This window comes from Enhydra lutris, unplaced genomic scaffold (assembly GCF_002288905.1).
Source record: "Enhydra lutris kenyoni isolate GAN:26980312 unplaced genomic scaffold, ASM228890v2 scaffoldscaffold55, whole genome shotgun sequence".
Classification (NCBI taxonomy): Eukaryota; Metazoa; Chordata; class Mammalia; order Carnivora; family Mustelidae; genus Enhydra; species Enhydra lutris.
Window position 1 is genome coordinate 4,590,725 of NW_019154139.1, and position 14,147 is coordinate 4,604,871.

Below are 14,147 nucleotides of genomic sequence, written 5' to 3' on the forward strand. Positions count from 1 at the left end.
GCCCATCTGATCATCTGTGTCCCCAGCACGCAGGCCCGCTGCCCGCGCCTGGCCTCAAATTAAGTCCAACCACCTGTCACTGATCAGCTGAGAGATGGATTCTAGAACCTGAAGAAAGCAGGTTCCCTTCTAGAAATTATACCACTTTAAACTCGCTGTCATCACAAAGAAGTATTTACAGCCATTTTCAGGGATTTGCTTAAAATGAGAAAAGATGAGAGCAGTGCTTTCCCAGCGCCCCCAGCTCTGACTGGAGCTAGTTGGGACTGCACACACACTCGCTCGCACATATGTCCGCACGTGCACACCCACGTGCACACTCGTGGCTTGCCCTACCTGCACACCCGGGACGGCTGCTTATTACTGGGGACACGTCTGGATCTTCCCAGGAGCCCGGAAGCTACTCTGATGCTTAGAATTCGAGAGCTGTTCCGGTTTCCAGACACGGCACCTTCTCATTCCCGGGGCTCCTCATGGATGCTGCTCATGCTTCCCACATGTCTAGAGAGCCCCTGCGTGGAAGGACTGCACCGGAAACCTCACCGAATGGGGGCTTCGGGCACAAATCCCTCAGCGGGCATGCCCGGGAGGGGCGTGTGTCCCAAACACTGCTCCTAGCGTCTCAGAGGCCAGGGTCCCGTGGCCAAGCTGTGTCTGTGCTCGCCTGGGGGGCGCAAGGAAAAAGGACAGCGTTGCCTCTCAAGCTGGGGATCTTGCGTGTGGCGACCGAAGCCACGGGAATTAGTTGCCCCTGGGCTGAAAGAGAAAGTGGGCGTCCGTGATGAAAGGCCAAGAACCCCGAGTGGCGTTATCATTGCCAACCAGGCCAAGTGCAAACTCTTGGGGTGACAAAATAACGTGGCAAATGGAAGACAAGGTCAACAAGCGTCCACGGAAGGCCCACTGTGCACTCAGCTGTGGGGAGAGAGACCAGACACGGGCCTCGCCCGGCCCCACCATCCTGGGCAAAGGACTGTGATGTGGGGACGGGGTCTCTGCCCGCCCCCACAAGCCCCTGAGAAGCCTGCGGGCTCTGGCAGCCACAGGCTACGTCTCCAGCACCTTCCACCTGGTTGGGCTTGGGCCACACCTCCTGGGTGAAGGGCTCCATTCTCCACAGAGGGTCCTCACTTCAGACAGCAGCTGCTGGTCAGGGGTCCCCAGGGCACCCCGCTTCGGACCAGCTGGCTACAAATCCAGAGGCTCCCGCGACTCCCTCCTGTCAGTAATTCACTAGCTCACTTCCATTTTACCACAAAGGACACCAGTCAAGACCAGCCAGGAGGGGAGATGCAGGGGGCGGGGTGGGGGGGTCCTGGCTGTGGAGACCCACACCGCCTCCCCCTGCAGTCAGGCAGATCGACGCGTCACCACCACCACCCGGGCATGCGGCTCCAGAGTCCCTACTGGTTTCACCACAGGGGTGCGGCGGACAGAGCTGTGACTCAGTCCATACGCAGTTGATCGGTGATCAGTGCAGATCGGACGCCCGGCAGCGGACTGAAGGCAGTCTCCAGCCGCTGGAGGTCACAAAGCTCAGACCCTCTGATCCCGGTTGGTCCTTCTGGCTCAGCAGCCCCGTCCTGAGCTGTCTTGGCAGCTCACACGACCCGGGGTCCGCTGTGAGCCTCCTCTCTGGCATAAACAGCTGCTCCTGCCGCTTGGGAAATTTCCAGGACTCAGAGGCTACTTCCCAAGAATCAGAGACAAAGACCAGACACGCCATTTACCCCACCGTGTCGCACGACCCTGCGCCCCTGCCACGCCGACCGTGCCAGAGCAGGGCGGGACAGGGCTGTTGGGGGGGTCACCACACCCAGCAGGCCAGAGACGCAGAGGCCAAGCTCCAGAAAGGGATGAAGAAGCAGGAAGTGGGGCTGCAGGCAAGGCCTTGCTGAGGGCAGAGCGGACGTCAGCTCACGGGCCACCGATGGGCCGAGAACAACACGGGTCTGACACAGACGCGCCACCGCGGGCTGCCGGCTGTCTTGGGAAATGATGGTGGAAGGAGAGGTCAAGGCCACAGGGATGAGGAGAGTGAGGGACTGACTTTATCCTGCTGACACCGCGGAGCCGGTGAGGAGGGAAGTAAGGGACACCATCTGACGGGTCGCTCTGAAGGCCCATCGGCTGCTGGTGGAGGGGGGCCTGGAGCGGGGCGTCCCAAGCAGAGACCACATGTGGGAGGGAGTAAGGAGGTGGGGGCCAGTGACCTCCACGACTGGAGAGGGGCCCCCAGAGCTGGCCTGGGCTGCCGGGCCATTTGTGGGGGACACAGGAGGCGGAGCCAGTCCGTGAATACATGGGGTGGACGGGGCTGAGGGGCGCACGGGGTGCAGCCTTGGGCGAGGGCTGAGCCCGTCCAGGATGGAGGGTCCCCGGTGCAGAGGGATGATGGCCTGGAGCAGATGCGGGGCCAGAAGAAGGAGCAGCTGCCCAGGCCAGCGGATCCCAAGGAAGAGGGAGCTTCCACCACCAAAGCTGCCCAGCCAAGACCCACTCAGCGTCCTGGGGGGCCACGGTCAGGCACTGTCGGGGCTGGGAAGAGGCAAGCAGAACGTCCACAGCCCACAACTGTGCAAGACAGTCAGGAGCACAGAACTCAGTGCCGGCACGGCAAAGCCTCAGAGAGGAAAAGGGACAGATGTGGGGAGCACATGCCCTGCCACAAGGGCCCAGCAAGGCCACCCCGGGACCCAGTGTTCAGGAATGCCAACCTTCTGGGCAAGGCCAGGACACAGCAGGTCTCCATCAGACACCAGCGCCCTGCCCTCCTCAGACCACAGGCCCTACTTCCCTCCCTACTCCGCTTTGCCGATTTGCCAATGGCGGGCTGGGGGGCTCGTGGCCTGTCCACGCCCCCAGACCCATGGCTGCTGACAGATGCTGTGCTGGCCGGGCGAGGGGACACACCACCTCGGCTCTGGTCAGCAGGCCCAGAGGGTCGAGGGTGCAGAGACAAGGCAGGCCGGGGTCAGAGGGACGGATTCCCCCTGAAGAGTGTGGACTCCGTTCAGCCAGCGACGGGGTGTGAGGGGCACCGACCAGCTGTAAGCCCCATCCAGCCACCATCTGCAAACGAGGGAGAGGCACGTCCCCGGACAGAGCCCAGCGCGGGCGAGTCACAGGCAGGGACGTGGAGGGGGCCTGGGAGCCCAGCGCCCATGACTAGCCCAGTCCCTTCTCATCCCGTTCGTATAAAGTGCTGACTTGTTCACTCCTTCACGGCATAAACACTTATTGTGCACCTACTGTTTGCACAGTTCATCCATTCGCATGGTGTTGGGCCACCAGTGAAGGGTTTTCACTCCCCTCAAAACCAAAATGGCAACCTCACTTAGTGTAATCTTTCCAAATCTCCCGATTTCTAAATGTCCCCTAAGCTAACATCCCAGCATCACGCAGATGGACAGACTTGTAAGGCTTACGGCGAGGGCGGCAGCGGGCAGACTGGACTTGTGGAAGAGGAGAGAGGGAGGACAGCCCGGGCCCTGGGATCCTTGTCCCCTCACAGCGGGGCAGTCCCAAGCCAGCCTCTCTGCCGCCCTGCAGGGCAGGCCCGGGCTGCCCTGGGAAGGGCAACGTGGCTGGGAAGGGGTGCCCAGAGGGCTGTGTCGGTTGAGCATCCGACTCTTGGTTTTGGCTCAGGGCGTGATCTCGGGGTCATGAGATCGAGACCCACATCAGGTTCCATGCTCAACGCAGAGACTGCTTCAGATTCTGTCTCCGTCTGCCCCTCCCCCATGTCCCCACTCTCTCTCTCAAATAAGTAAATAAATCTTTTAAAAAAATATCACTGGCTGGGAAGCACTGAGACAGTAACTTCAATAAAATCTTGGCATGGCAGTGGCACACAGTAAGTGCTCAATAAATGTGACCCGTTTCCACGGGCCAGATGGGGGGTGTCTCCAGGTGTGCTGTTCCATTTACAGAAGAGGAAGCTGAGGCCCGTCGGGGCGGGGTTCCCAGCTGCGCGGTGGCACCCCCAGCCGGGTGGGCACAGTGCCTCCACCCCCCACCCCAAGCGCCCACGACGCCAGCGGGGAGGCCCCCCGCGCGGCCCTGAGGGACCCCTGGGACAGCCTGGCCTCCCGTTTATTAAGCAGTCAACGCGGCACCTGCATCAATGACATCAGTCAATGTGAGTAAATACTGCTCCGCCGCTCTCCCGTGACACAGGCCGGCGTATCGAAAACGGGCTTCAAAATGATATAATGTGGAAGGAAATGAAAACTATCAATAAAATGCAAATTCTGCGAGGCACCCGTTTAATTCATGACCCCATTCCTCCCCGCACCGGGCGCTGCACAGCATCGCTCACTGTCTCCGTGACGGAGAAGCCCAGTTTATGAATAAAGAAAAGGCTCCTGGAGCCATGGCCCGGAACGCATTCCCGACGATCCGTCATCAGCTCTGGGAGAAGGACAATTAAAATGCATAATAAAGGCAGCAGCAGTCCAACCCGGAGTGACTTGGGCGTTTGTTGCTTTGGGGTTTTGTCTGTAGGCTGCTTCTCTTTTTTTGCAAAAATGAAAGGAGACCTGAAGACCCATTTTGGCTGCGACCGGCAGGGAGGCCTGGCTGGGGTGTAAACTGTGGGGGGGGGAAGAGCCAGGACTGGGGCGGCCACCTGTCCCCCTCTGCTCTTCTCTGCCCCTGTCCGCCTCGGCCTCTCTGCTCCTCGGGACCCTTCCTGTCTGCCCTGCTCTCCACCCTTGTCACCTCCCTCCGGGCTCACAGCCCCGGCCCCAGATGGAGCTCCGGACGGTGACCACTTCTTGAAACGCTGAAATCAACTTTCTCTGCAAAACACTATCTTAAAGGGTTACAATTCTACAAAGCTTCTCTTTGGCCAAGTGCACGCCCCCTCATCTGTCCCTCATCAGGGACAGATCATTCAATATGAGTTTGTGTAACACTCCAATTTCTAGCTGCGGTTCTGGGTGTCCAGCTCTGGGGGGAGTGACACCCAGAAAGGAAACCAGGGGGGTCCCCCTTGGTGGGGAGTGAGGTCTGCTCATGCCCAAAGTGGACCCCTTGGCAGGTGTCACAGGGTGCCCCACGTCGCTTCCCTGTGGAGCAGAGGGAAGGGTTCCAGGTCATGAGCTGTCCCCGAGGCGGGCCAGCTACACAGAAGCGTGCACCGGAGCTAGGGACGAGGGGACAGAGCCGGACGCCCGGCTGAGGCTGGGAGGAGGGAGCAGGGGACTGACCCTCAGGGAATGCCAGGGGCTCTCGCCAGACGCTCCGATAGAAAAGCTGGTGGTGGCTTCAGGATGTTGATTTCTGCTCGAATGATTTCTCTCTGCTTAGCCGCAGGTTCACGAAGGTCGGAGCGTCTGGATTTCCCTTGCTCTACCTCTTTGCCCGTGAAGTCTACCTCAGCCACGCTGAGAGCTGCCCCATCCAGCTTTGCTCCGGCCGCCTCTGCCTGACTCCGGAGGAACTCCGGCTGGGCTGGCCTCTTTTAAGGGTCACCGGAGGCCATCAGGTGTTCTCTAAAGACAGTTAAATGTCTCAAGAAGCTCGCACGGCAATGAGAACTCCGGTCTAAAACAAGAGAACTCTCCAGAACCCGAGGACGGCTGTCATCCCGGCAAAGAACCCCGCAGCCTGAGGAGGGGCTCAAGTGTGCCACCCGGCTGACCTCAGAGCATCCCTGGGAGAACCTGCCCGCAGCCCAAGGCAGCCCACGGACCCTGAACGGTCCTGAAGGCCCCATGACAAACCATGGGCCGCCGACAGCCTCGCCAGGGGAGGAGCCCCGTCCCTTCCCCCAGGACCCCTAGCCAGCAGGCGGAGATGAGGCACAGAAGAGGAAGGACACCAGCTTATTTCCCAGGGCCCCCATCTCTTGATTCAACTCTCCTTCCGCACCCCTGGGAACCTCAGCCCGCTCTGCTGGGGCCCCGTCCCAGTCAGGTGTCAGCGGGTCCTCCCGCCTGATGTTGAAAAGCTCCACAGCGTGAACTCAGACACCATTGTTCTTGCTCCGATCGGGGGCACCCCCAGCTGCCACTGGCACCCCCACACCGCGGCAGGAAGGGTCACCCTAAACCACAAGCCCCACGGTGCCAGCCCTCTGTCTCACGCTCCCCAGAGCCCGGGGACCAAGTGCAGACTCCCGAGCACGCCTGCCGGGCACTGAGAATGTGGCCGTGTGGAGGACAAAAAGGACCAAAGGACAGACAGTGGGAAACTGTCTATCCGCGACACGTTCAGCTGTGAAGACTGGGACCGGCTGAGGGAAAAGCACGGAGACAACAGACCCACCAACACCAGTAAGGACAGAGCCGGCCCAGCCAGCCTGACAACATGAACGTCACACACGATTGTCATAGTGGGTGCACAGCCGGACGTAAAGGAGGGCCCCTCAAAACAACACAAAGGTCAACACACCCGAAGACAGGACAGCCCTACGTGTACGTGCCCCCCAAAACAGTGTCGAGACACACGGAACAAAAGTGGACAGAATCAAAGGTAGAAACAGACCAATCCCAAGCACGGGCCTTCTAGCCCCCCCAGTCAACAGCTGAGAGGCGCAGACGCAGAAGTGACCGGAGGAGGCAGAAGTCTAGACAGCACCACGCATCAACCGAACCCCGCGGAACCACACGGAACATTCCACCCAACACCGCGGGATACACATGCCTCTCGAGTGTTCGAGGGACATCCGCCGAGCCCGCTCACATGCAAGGTCACCGCCTCTCAGACTTCCAGGTCTTGGAACCCATCGATAGTCTTAAAAACTACTGGCGTCCTCAAGGAGTTGTTTTTTGTTTTTTTAAGATTTATTTGTTTTAGAGAGAAACCGAGCACGTGTGAGCTGGGGGAGGGGCAGAGGGAGAAGGAGAGAGAATCCCCAGCAGACTCCGGGCTCAGTGCGCAGCTTGAGGCGGGGTTTGATCTCACGACCCTGAGATCATGGCCTGAGCCGAAACCACGGGTCGGAGGCTCGACTGACAGAGCCACCCAGGCACCCAGGTCCTCAAAGAGTCTTAAAATTTTTTAGAAGTGGGTTATTTCTATAGAAATTGCTCATACTAGAAACCTAAAAGAGAAAATTTTAAAGTATTTACTCATTTATTTAAAAATAACCCATCGCCGAGGGCGCCTGGGGGGCTCGTCGGTTGAGCCTCTGACTTGTGGTTCCAACTCAGGTTCTGATCTCAGGGCCAGGATTTGGGTCCCACGTCAGGCTCCATGCCCAGAGCAGAGTCTACTTGTCCCCCTCCCTCCGTTCCTGCCCCGCTCACATGCATGCTCCCTCTCTCTCCCTCTCTTAAATAAAATTTTAAAATCTTTAAAAATAACCCATTGCACAGTACCATAAAAAATTTTTTATTCTTATGAAAAATAACTATTTCCTGCCTTCCTTTTGTGGGCACCTGATCTGTACTCCTACATGGGGTCCAGCAACCATACCTGCTCCCCAAACCTTAAAAGATTCTCTAAAATCAACACCTGGGGCTAGAAACGGCTGGCCACCTGTCTAGTCCCCACCCTCTCCTTGGTCGTCTGCATGGACTATGCACCAAAACACTTAGCGTCTGTGTCTGGGGGCCTCCAACTATTGGGAACCGTCCTCTGCTTCATCATCACCTTGACATGATTCCAGCTCCTCGGGGACAGGGACTAATGTTTACGGAGCTCGGTGCAGGGGCCGAAGAGGTGAGATGTCAGGGTCACTGCCTATGATGGCTAACACCACAGGCCACCTCGGCTGGGCTCAGGGAGCCCCAGAGGGTCGGTCGTACAACACCAGTTCTCGTTGTGCCTGCGAAGGGTGTTTCCGGAGTGGAGCGGCATTTGAACCGAGGGAAGAAGATCACCCTCCCCGAGGCGGGAGGGCGGCTCCAATCTGTTAAGGGCCTGGACAGAACAAAAGGGCAAAGGGGGAATTTGCTCTCTGCTTGAGTGGGATATCCACTCTCTCCAGCCCTCAGACACCGGTGGACACCAGCACCTATGGTCCTCCAGCACCTCGGCGAGGACGTACACCACCGGCCTCTCCGGGCTCCCCGGCTTGCCGATGGCAGATCCTGGGACTTCCCAGCCTCCACCGTCACAGGAGAGCCAATCCCGACAAGAAACCTCTTCTCGCATGGACTTCGATACATCCTCTTGGTCCTGTCCCTCTGGAGGACCCCGATGTCAGCTGCTTTTTCCAAACACAGGTATTCCTGTGGCTTTCATTCTGGGGCCGCAGCCAGCCGGAGGGAAGCAGCCTGGCGAGCCCACCCCGTGCCACCAGGCCCACAGAGATGCTGGCGTTGTCAGTGTTCCTGGGACCACCCTGCTGTGACCCACCTGCCACCTGCAGGATGCCATGCCTGGCCACGTCGTAGAAGGGGTGATTCATGCTCAGCACAGGGTCCTGGGCAGCCGCGGGCACTGACGATGGCCTCCTCACTATGCTCAGAGCGGCTGCTTCCTCTTTATCTCTCTGCAGCTCTATGGTAGACAACAAGGATAAGAGGGGCTCAGCTGTCTTCTTGAGGAAGGGGGCAATGAGGCGGGTTCCTGAGGTCTCTTTATAGGTCACCATGCCTCAGTGTGCACCCACTATGCACCCATTTCTATTGTGCTCTCACTATGTGCCCGCCTCTCCTGTGCACCCACTATGTGCCCACCTCTCCTGTGCACCCACTATGTGCCCGCTCAGCGTGCAGAACCATGGAGGCATAAAATGAGACCTCAGGGCTGAATACTGCCCTCCACACCGACAGGGGGGAAACTGAGGCTCAGAAACAGGGAATGAGGGCCCAAGGTCAGACTGCTCCTGGACAGTGGAGTGTGGACTTGAACTCGATTGCCCAGCTCCAAATTCCAACCAACCCAAGCCCTCCTTGAAGATGTGGACACAGGCAGCTCACAGGAAACCACATTTGGGTTGGAGGGCAAAAATGGGCCACTGTGCTATGAAGGAGGAAAAAGGACCATCTTCCGGTTTCATTTCATGGGGGTGGTGGGGAGGTTCCTTCATGCAAAACAAATCAAGGCAGAGATGTTTTCAGCTGGAAAGAGATAGGGACCTTCGAATTTTAGGCTTGAGTAGACTCTGGTCCCCAGATGCGCCAGGTGGAGGAGTGTCCCTCCAAGAGTCCTGTCCGCCTGGAGCCTCACGATGGGACCTTATTTGGAAATAGTGTCTTTAGAGATGAAATTCACTAAGACGTGGTCATACTGGACTAGGGTGGGTTTTAAATCTGACAACTGGGGTCCTGATGAGAAGAGAAGAGGCACAGACGCGGGGAAGGCGGCCACGTGAAGCATCCTGATAAGCGGGGGATGGTGCTAAGCTGAGTTCTGGAAAACAGGGCGCCCCAAAGAACCGGGAACAGGTGTTCTAACAAAGACAAGTGCACGCCACGATCATGGCAGCCAAGACGTGGCCCCGGCCGGCCACATGTCCATCCAGGGAGGAGGAGACAGACAAAATGTGGGCTACCTGTGTGCTGGGTATTATCTAGACATAAGAGGAACACAGTACTAGGGGCGCCTAGGTGGCTCAGTGGGTTAAAGCCTCTGCCTTCAGCTCAGGTCATGATCCCAGGGTCCTGGGATCGAGCCCCACATTGTGCTCTTTGCTCAGCGGGGAGCCTGCTTCCCTCTCTCTCTCTGCCTGCCTCTCTGCCTACCTGTGATCTCTGTCTGTCAAATAAAATAAATAAAATCTTTAAAAAAAGAAAAAAAAAGAGGAACACAGTACTGATAGTGTGACGACCCAGACAGACCTGGAAACCTGGAAATACCACACCACAGTAAAGAGGAGACCATATGATGTAGGATTCTGTTAACGAGAATGCCCAGGACGGGTAACCCCATGGCGTCAGAACGCAGACTGAGGATTACCGGGGCCGAGGGAGGGAGTGACTGTTAACGGGGTTTAGGGTTTCCTTTTGGGGTGATGGAAATGTTCTAACGTTGTGGGGACACCGCACAACATTTTGAAGGTAGTAAATACTTTAAGACGATTTAAACTAATTTTATGGTACGTTAATTGCACCTCAGTTAAAAAAAAGAAAAAGAGAAAACTGCCATAGCATGTGGGGCACAGCCATGGAAACGGGAGGAGGCAGAACACTGGACCACCCAAGGAAGGGAGGGGATGGAGGGAACAAGGATGTCCCCTGCGGCCATCCCTAGCCGTGCCACTGACGTAGGGCTCCCTCTCTGGCCACCGGGGGCCCAAGTGAGAAGTGCTTCAGTGCTGCTGCGTGGCTTAAGCAGCCAGGGGAGCAAACCAGAGGCACAATGATGGGTCCTCGGGCGCGGATCACACAGCAGGTGCAGAACCAGCCAAGGCATCGTGCATCTGGGTGGGACACGCTGACGCAGGACACAGAACTGGAATCTGTTTATTTCAGGGCAACAGGCCGTCAGCAGGTTCTTGGGATCTACTCCAGTTTTTGCAGACCTGGAGGAGGGAAGTGGACTCAAACAGCCCGGGCCCGAGTGCATAACAGGAAGAGCCTCGCAGGTAAACACGTACACAGACAATCCGAACCAAAACGCCAGGGGGCGATTCCGGGGAGAGGCTCTCCTCCCAGCTTGGCCCCTGTCACTGGGTGCCCTGGGGCATGTTTTCCAGTTACCTTGAGCCTCAGTTTGCTTGTCTGTAAGATGGGGATGCAGAAGCTGGCACCTTAGTGGGTAGCCTGAAGCAGTGACCGACGCTATTATCCCACCTGAGCCCCCACATACGTATATTATCTATGAAAAGCCAATGTACACCCATGATCTCCTTGCAGGACGAGGCCTGAAGGAGAGCATCCAGTACCTATTTCAGCCAGCTCCTCCAAGTCCAGCTGGGACATGCTCTGCTGCTGGTCAGGGCGGCGCAGGCACACCGTCCTGACACCACCTCTCGGGGATTCCAGCATGGGCTCCTTCCAACACCCTGAGGGAGAAGCACAGAGAACCCACGAACATGGAACACACAGGACCCGCAAGGGCTCAAGGAATAAAGGCAATGCCCTTCATGTGCCCGGCTTGCTTCTTCCTCCTTAACATAAAAAAAACACCCACTTCTGATCCCCCAAGACCCCAAATCAAGACAACATTTCCACCTCTGTTCACCTGCCCAGCCCACCCTCCACGTGGGGGAGGTCCGGGGAGCCGGAGCCCCAAAGGTGCAGGCCCGTGTATGGGACTGCCTCTTGTTCGGACCCTGGTGCCCCCGGCTGGAGCTCCGTCTCACCAAGCCGCCCCATGTTGCAGGAGGGCAGGGCAGGGGGCAGGGGGGCGGCGCACACCTCGAGTGGGAATGGCACCCTCAGGGCCGAAGTCCTCAAGGCCACCATCACGCCTGCACAGAGACACACACTCACTCCTGCACCCATTTTATGGACGGGGAAACTGAGGCCAGCAAAGATTAACTAGAACTGCTCGCGGCTGCAGAGCTACGAGTCACCAAACGTGGGTGACGCCTGGGATAATGCATCAGTACCTGCGCAAATCTTTACAGAACTCCCTCTTAGGCCCCAGATAATGTAGTATTTGCACCCCCATGCTACCACGTGGGTGATTCTTCAAAACGTGACTCTGGGCGAAAGAAGCCAGTCACAAAAGGCATGATTCCATTCATACAAAACGTCTGGAACTGGCAAGGTCATAGACAGACAGCGGATCGGTGACTGCCAGGGGCTGGGAGAGGGAGGGAACAGGGATGGGGACAGCCAAGAAGGTGGTCAAGGAAATGTCCTCAAAGTGACGGGGATGACAGGTGCATATTCTCTGAGATGACACTAAACACGGGGGACTAGGCAGGCTTTGTGCAGGCTAACTGTTTATGTAACCTGAATCGTATCATAATAAAGGTGTTTTTAAAACACTGAAAACGCACAGTGAGAGCAGCACGTAGTCTGGCCCGCCTTTTACTAGCAAAAGGAAATGCACAATGTTGCAAGAATGCCGTTTTCCAAGAGATCCCGGGTAAGGGTTGGTAAATCCATGTAATTTCCCACGCTTAGCCTTTTTTCATTTTCGCAAAAGCCTGTGTGGCTCTTAGTACAAGACACAGTGACCTGAACTAAAACAACGTGTGGCTGACAATGTAAGAAGGATGTTTCAGGACTATAAAAAGATCTAAAACCTTGCTGCCTTCCTCTTCTTCAAAACTCTGTTGGCAAAGTGCTGCTTTTCATCTCCGTTTTATAGATGAGAGAACTGAGCCACGGGTCGGGGAGGCCCCTGCTCACGGGCAGAGCCCGGGAAGGGGAGGCGTGGAGGACATCACGACGCTGACCCACGACATCCACCAGAGGTGCGCGGGAGCAGGGAGTCAGGGAAGGCCCAGGGCGGGGACGGCACGCCCCCTGTCCAGGGGTCACGGAGAAACCGCTCATCGTGGCCATACCCACTCCCTTTGCGGGAGAAGCCAGAGTCTGTGCTATCCATGATGGCTGCCAATGTTTAAACATTAGAATCTAACTTGAAAAGAGAAATACACAGGGGTGGGCACCCAGGACCCCGCAAATCCAGCCTGGACCCATGTACAGAACGCGTACATCTGTGCGTGGAGAGACAGGGAATGGGGCGAGGACGTTCCGAGCGGCACTCCTGAAAACACCCCACACGGGAAATGACCCAAGGAGCCACAGCCAGTGGAAGGGGGCTGTCCATGACAGTCCCACGGGGGTGCACTCTGCAGCCGTGTGAACAGGCCATCCTCAGTTGGTGTCCTGGCACAGCGGGGAGGGGGCCCCACAATCACGCCCAGCAACCGGCCTGATGCAGAGGGTGATACAGCGCACAGTTCCACGCTTTACAAGTTCGAAGTAGGCGAAGTGACCCTATGGCAATGGGGGTCAGGAAGGTGTCTGCCTCGACAGGGAGGGCGCAGGGGCTGGCGACATGCTGTTTCTGGGTGCTGTTGTGTGTCCGGGGGGTCAGATGCATCAGGCACTCAGGGAGGGCTGCCCCGCAGATGGAAAGGCTGTAGGCAGCTCCCCAGAGGAAGGTCAGGGGAGAGGCGGCCGGGGCTGGCGTGGCTGACACCCAGGCCTCAGCAGGAGGGTGGGGAGGCCACAGAGGCCTCGAACATTCACTTGACAACCACGTCTTGGGCAGGGCACTGGGGCCCAGGACACAGAGGGAAACAGATGGGTGACTTTGGAAGTGCTCAGGCTGAGAGAGGGACCCGACCAGGAAAAGGTTAGCAGAAGGAACGGAGCTGACCTCACCAGCAACAGGTAGTAGCTGAGAGAGGGCAAGGTGCCTGCTGAGGTCCCACATGGGCCGGGGAGGCCGCCCCCCAAACATCAGGGACATTAGGGGCACAGCATACAGCATCCCCAGCCCGTGCGGTCTGCACAGTCTGTGCAATGGACGCCGCCGCAGACACACGCTATGGCCAGAGTCCAGGCCTACAACACGGGAAGGGACTCCTTAGCTGCACAGAGTGAACCGTTGTCCTCTTGGCCACCAGCATCCCCTCCCGCTCTGCCAGGAACCCCCCCACACATTCTCTCTCTCCCTCCCTCTCTCTCTCTCACACACACGTATACACAGAAGTACATGTGCACACCACAGGCATGACGAGGCCATGCGACGTGGCGAGAAGCTCTACTTCGGGCACAGAACACAGGATCCTTGCCTGACCGATCCTGGCACCAAACTCCCTGCGCCACAGAGATGAGGGCGGGCAGGCATGATCACACGCCCCCAGCTGTTCTAAGCACCCTGAATTCCAAGACTTCCATGAAAGCTACTGAGAAGAAATACTACTTCTTCTTCTTTTTCTCCTTCTTCTTTTAAGCAGGCTCAGCATGCAGCCCAACACAGGGCTCGATCTCACAACCCTGAGATCATGATCTGAGCTGAAATCAAGGGCCAGATGGTTAACTGACTGAGCCACTCAGGCGTCCTGAGAAGGGACACATCTTAAATATATTCCGCTGGACCCAAACCTGAGAGGATATGGGCCTGGAACTACCAAAGTTCACCATGTGGAATGGGAGAAAAAGGAAGCCAAACACAGAAGACAGAACAAGATAAAGAAACAATCCCATAAAACCCTGTGCACCTGGATCTAGCCGCACCTGAATGCAAACATCCAATAAATCCTCTTTCCTGCTTAAGCCCGTTTGGGTTATGGGCGACCTGTCACTTCTAACAAAATGAGTGCTTCCGTGTTTTTTTCC

General features: G+C 57.3%; 1 protein-coding gene across 1 annotated transcript in view; it reads right to left on the reverse strand.

Annotated features, from left to right (window-relative positions):
• The window catches only part of LOC111157465 (Rho GTPase activating protein 8), a 41,878-nt gene extending 31,055 nt beyond the window's left edge, over positions 1 to 10,823 (reverse strand). The window contains 2 exon segments of the mRNA XM_022518884.1: positions 8,311 to 8,454; positions 10,784 to 10,823. Coding sequence (XP_022374592.1) covers positions 8,311 to 8,454; positions 10,784 to 10,820 — 181 coding nt within the window. The 5' untranslated portion in view covers positions 10,821 to 10,823.
• Between the last annotated feature and the right edge of the window lie 3,324 nt (positions 10,824 to 14,147).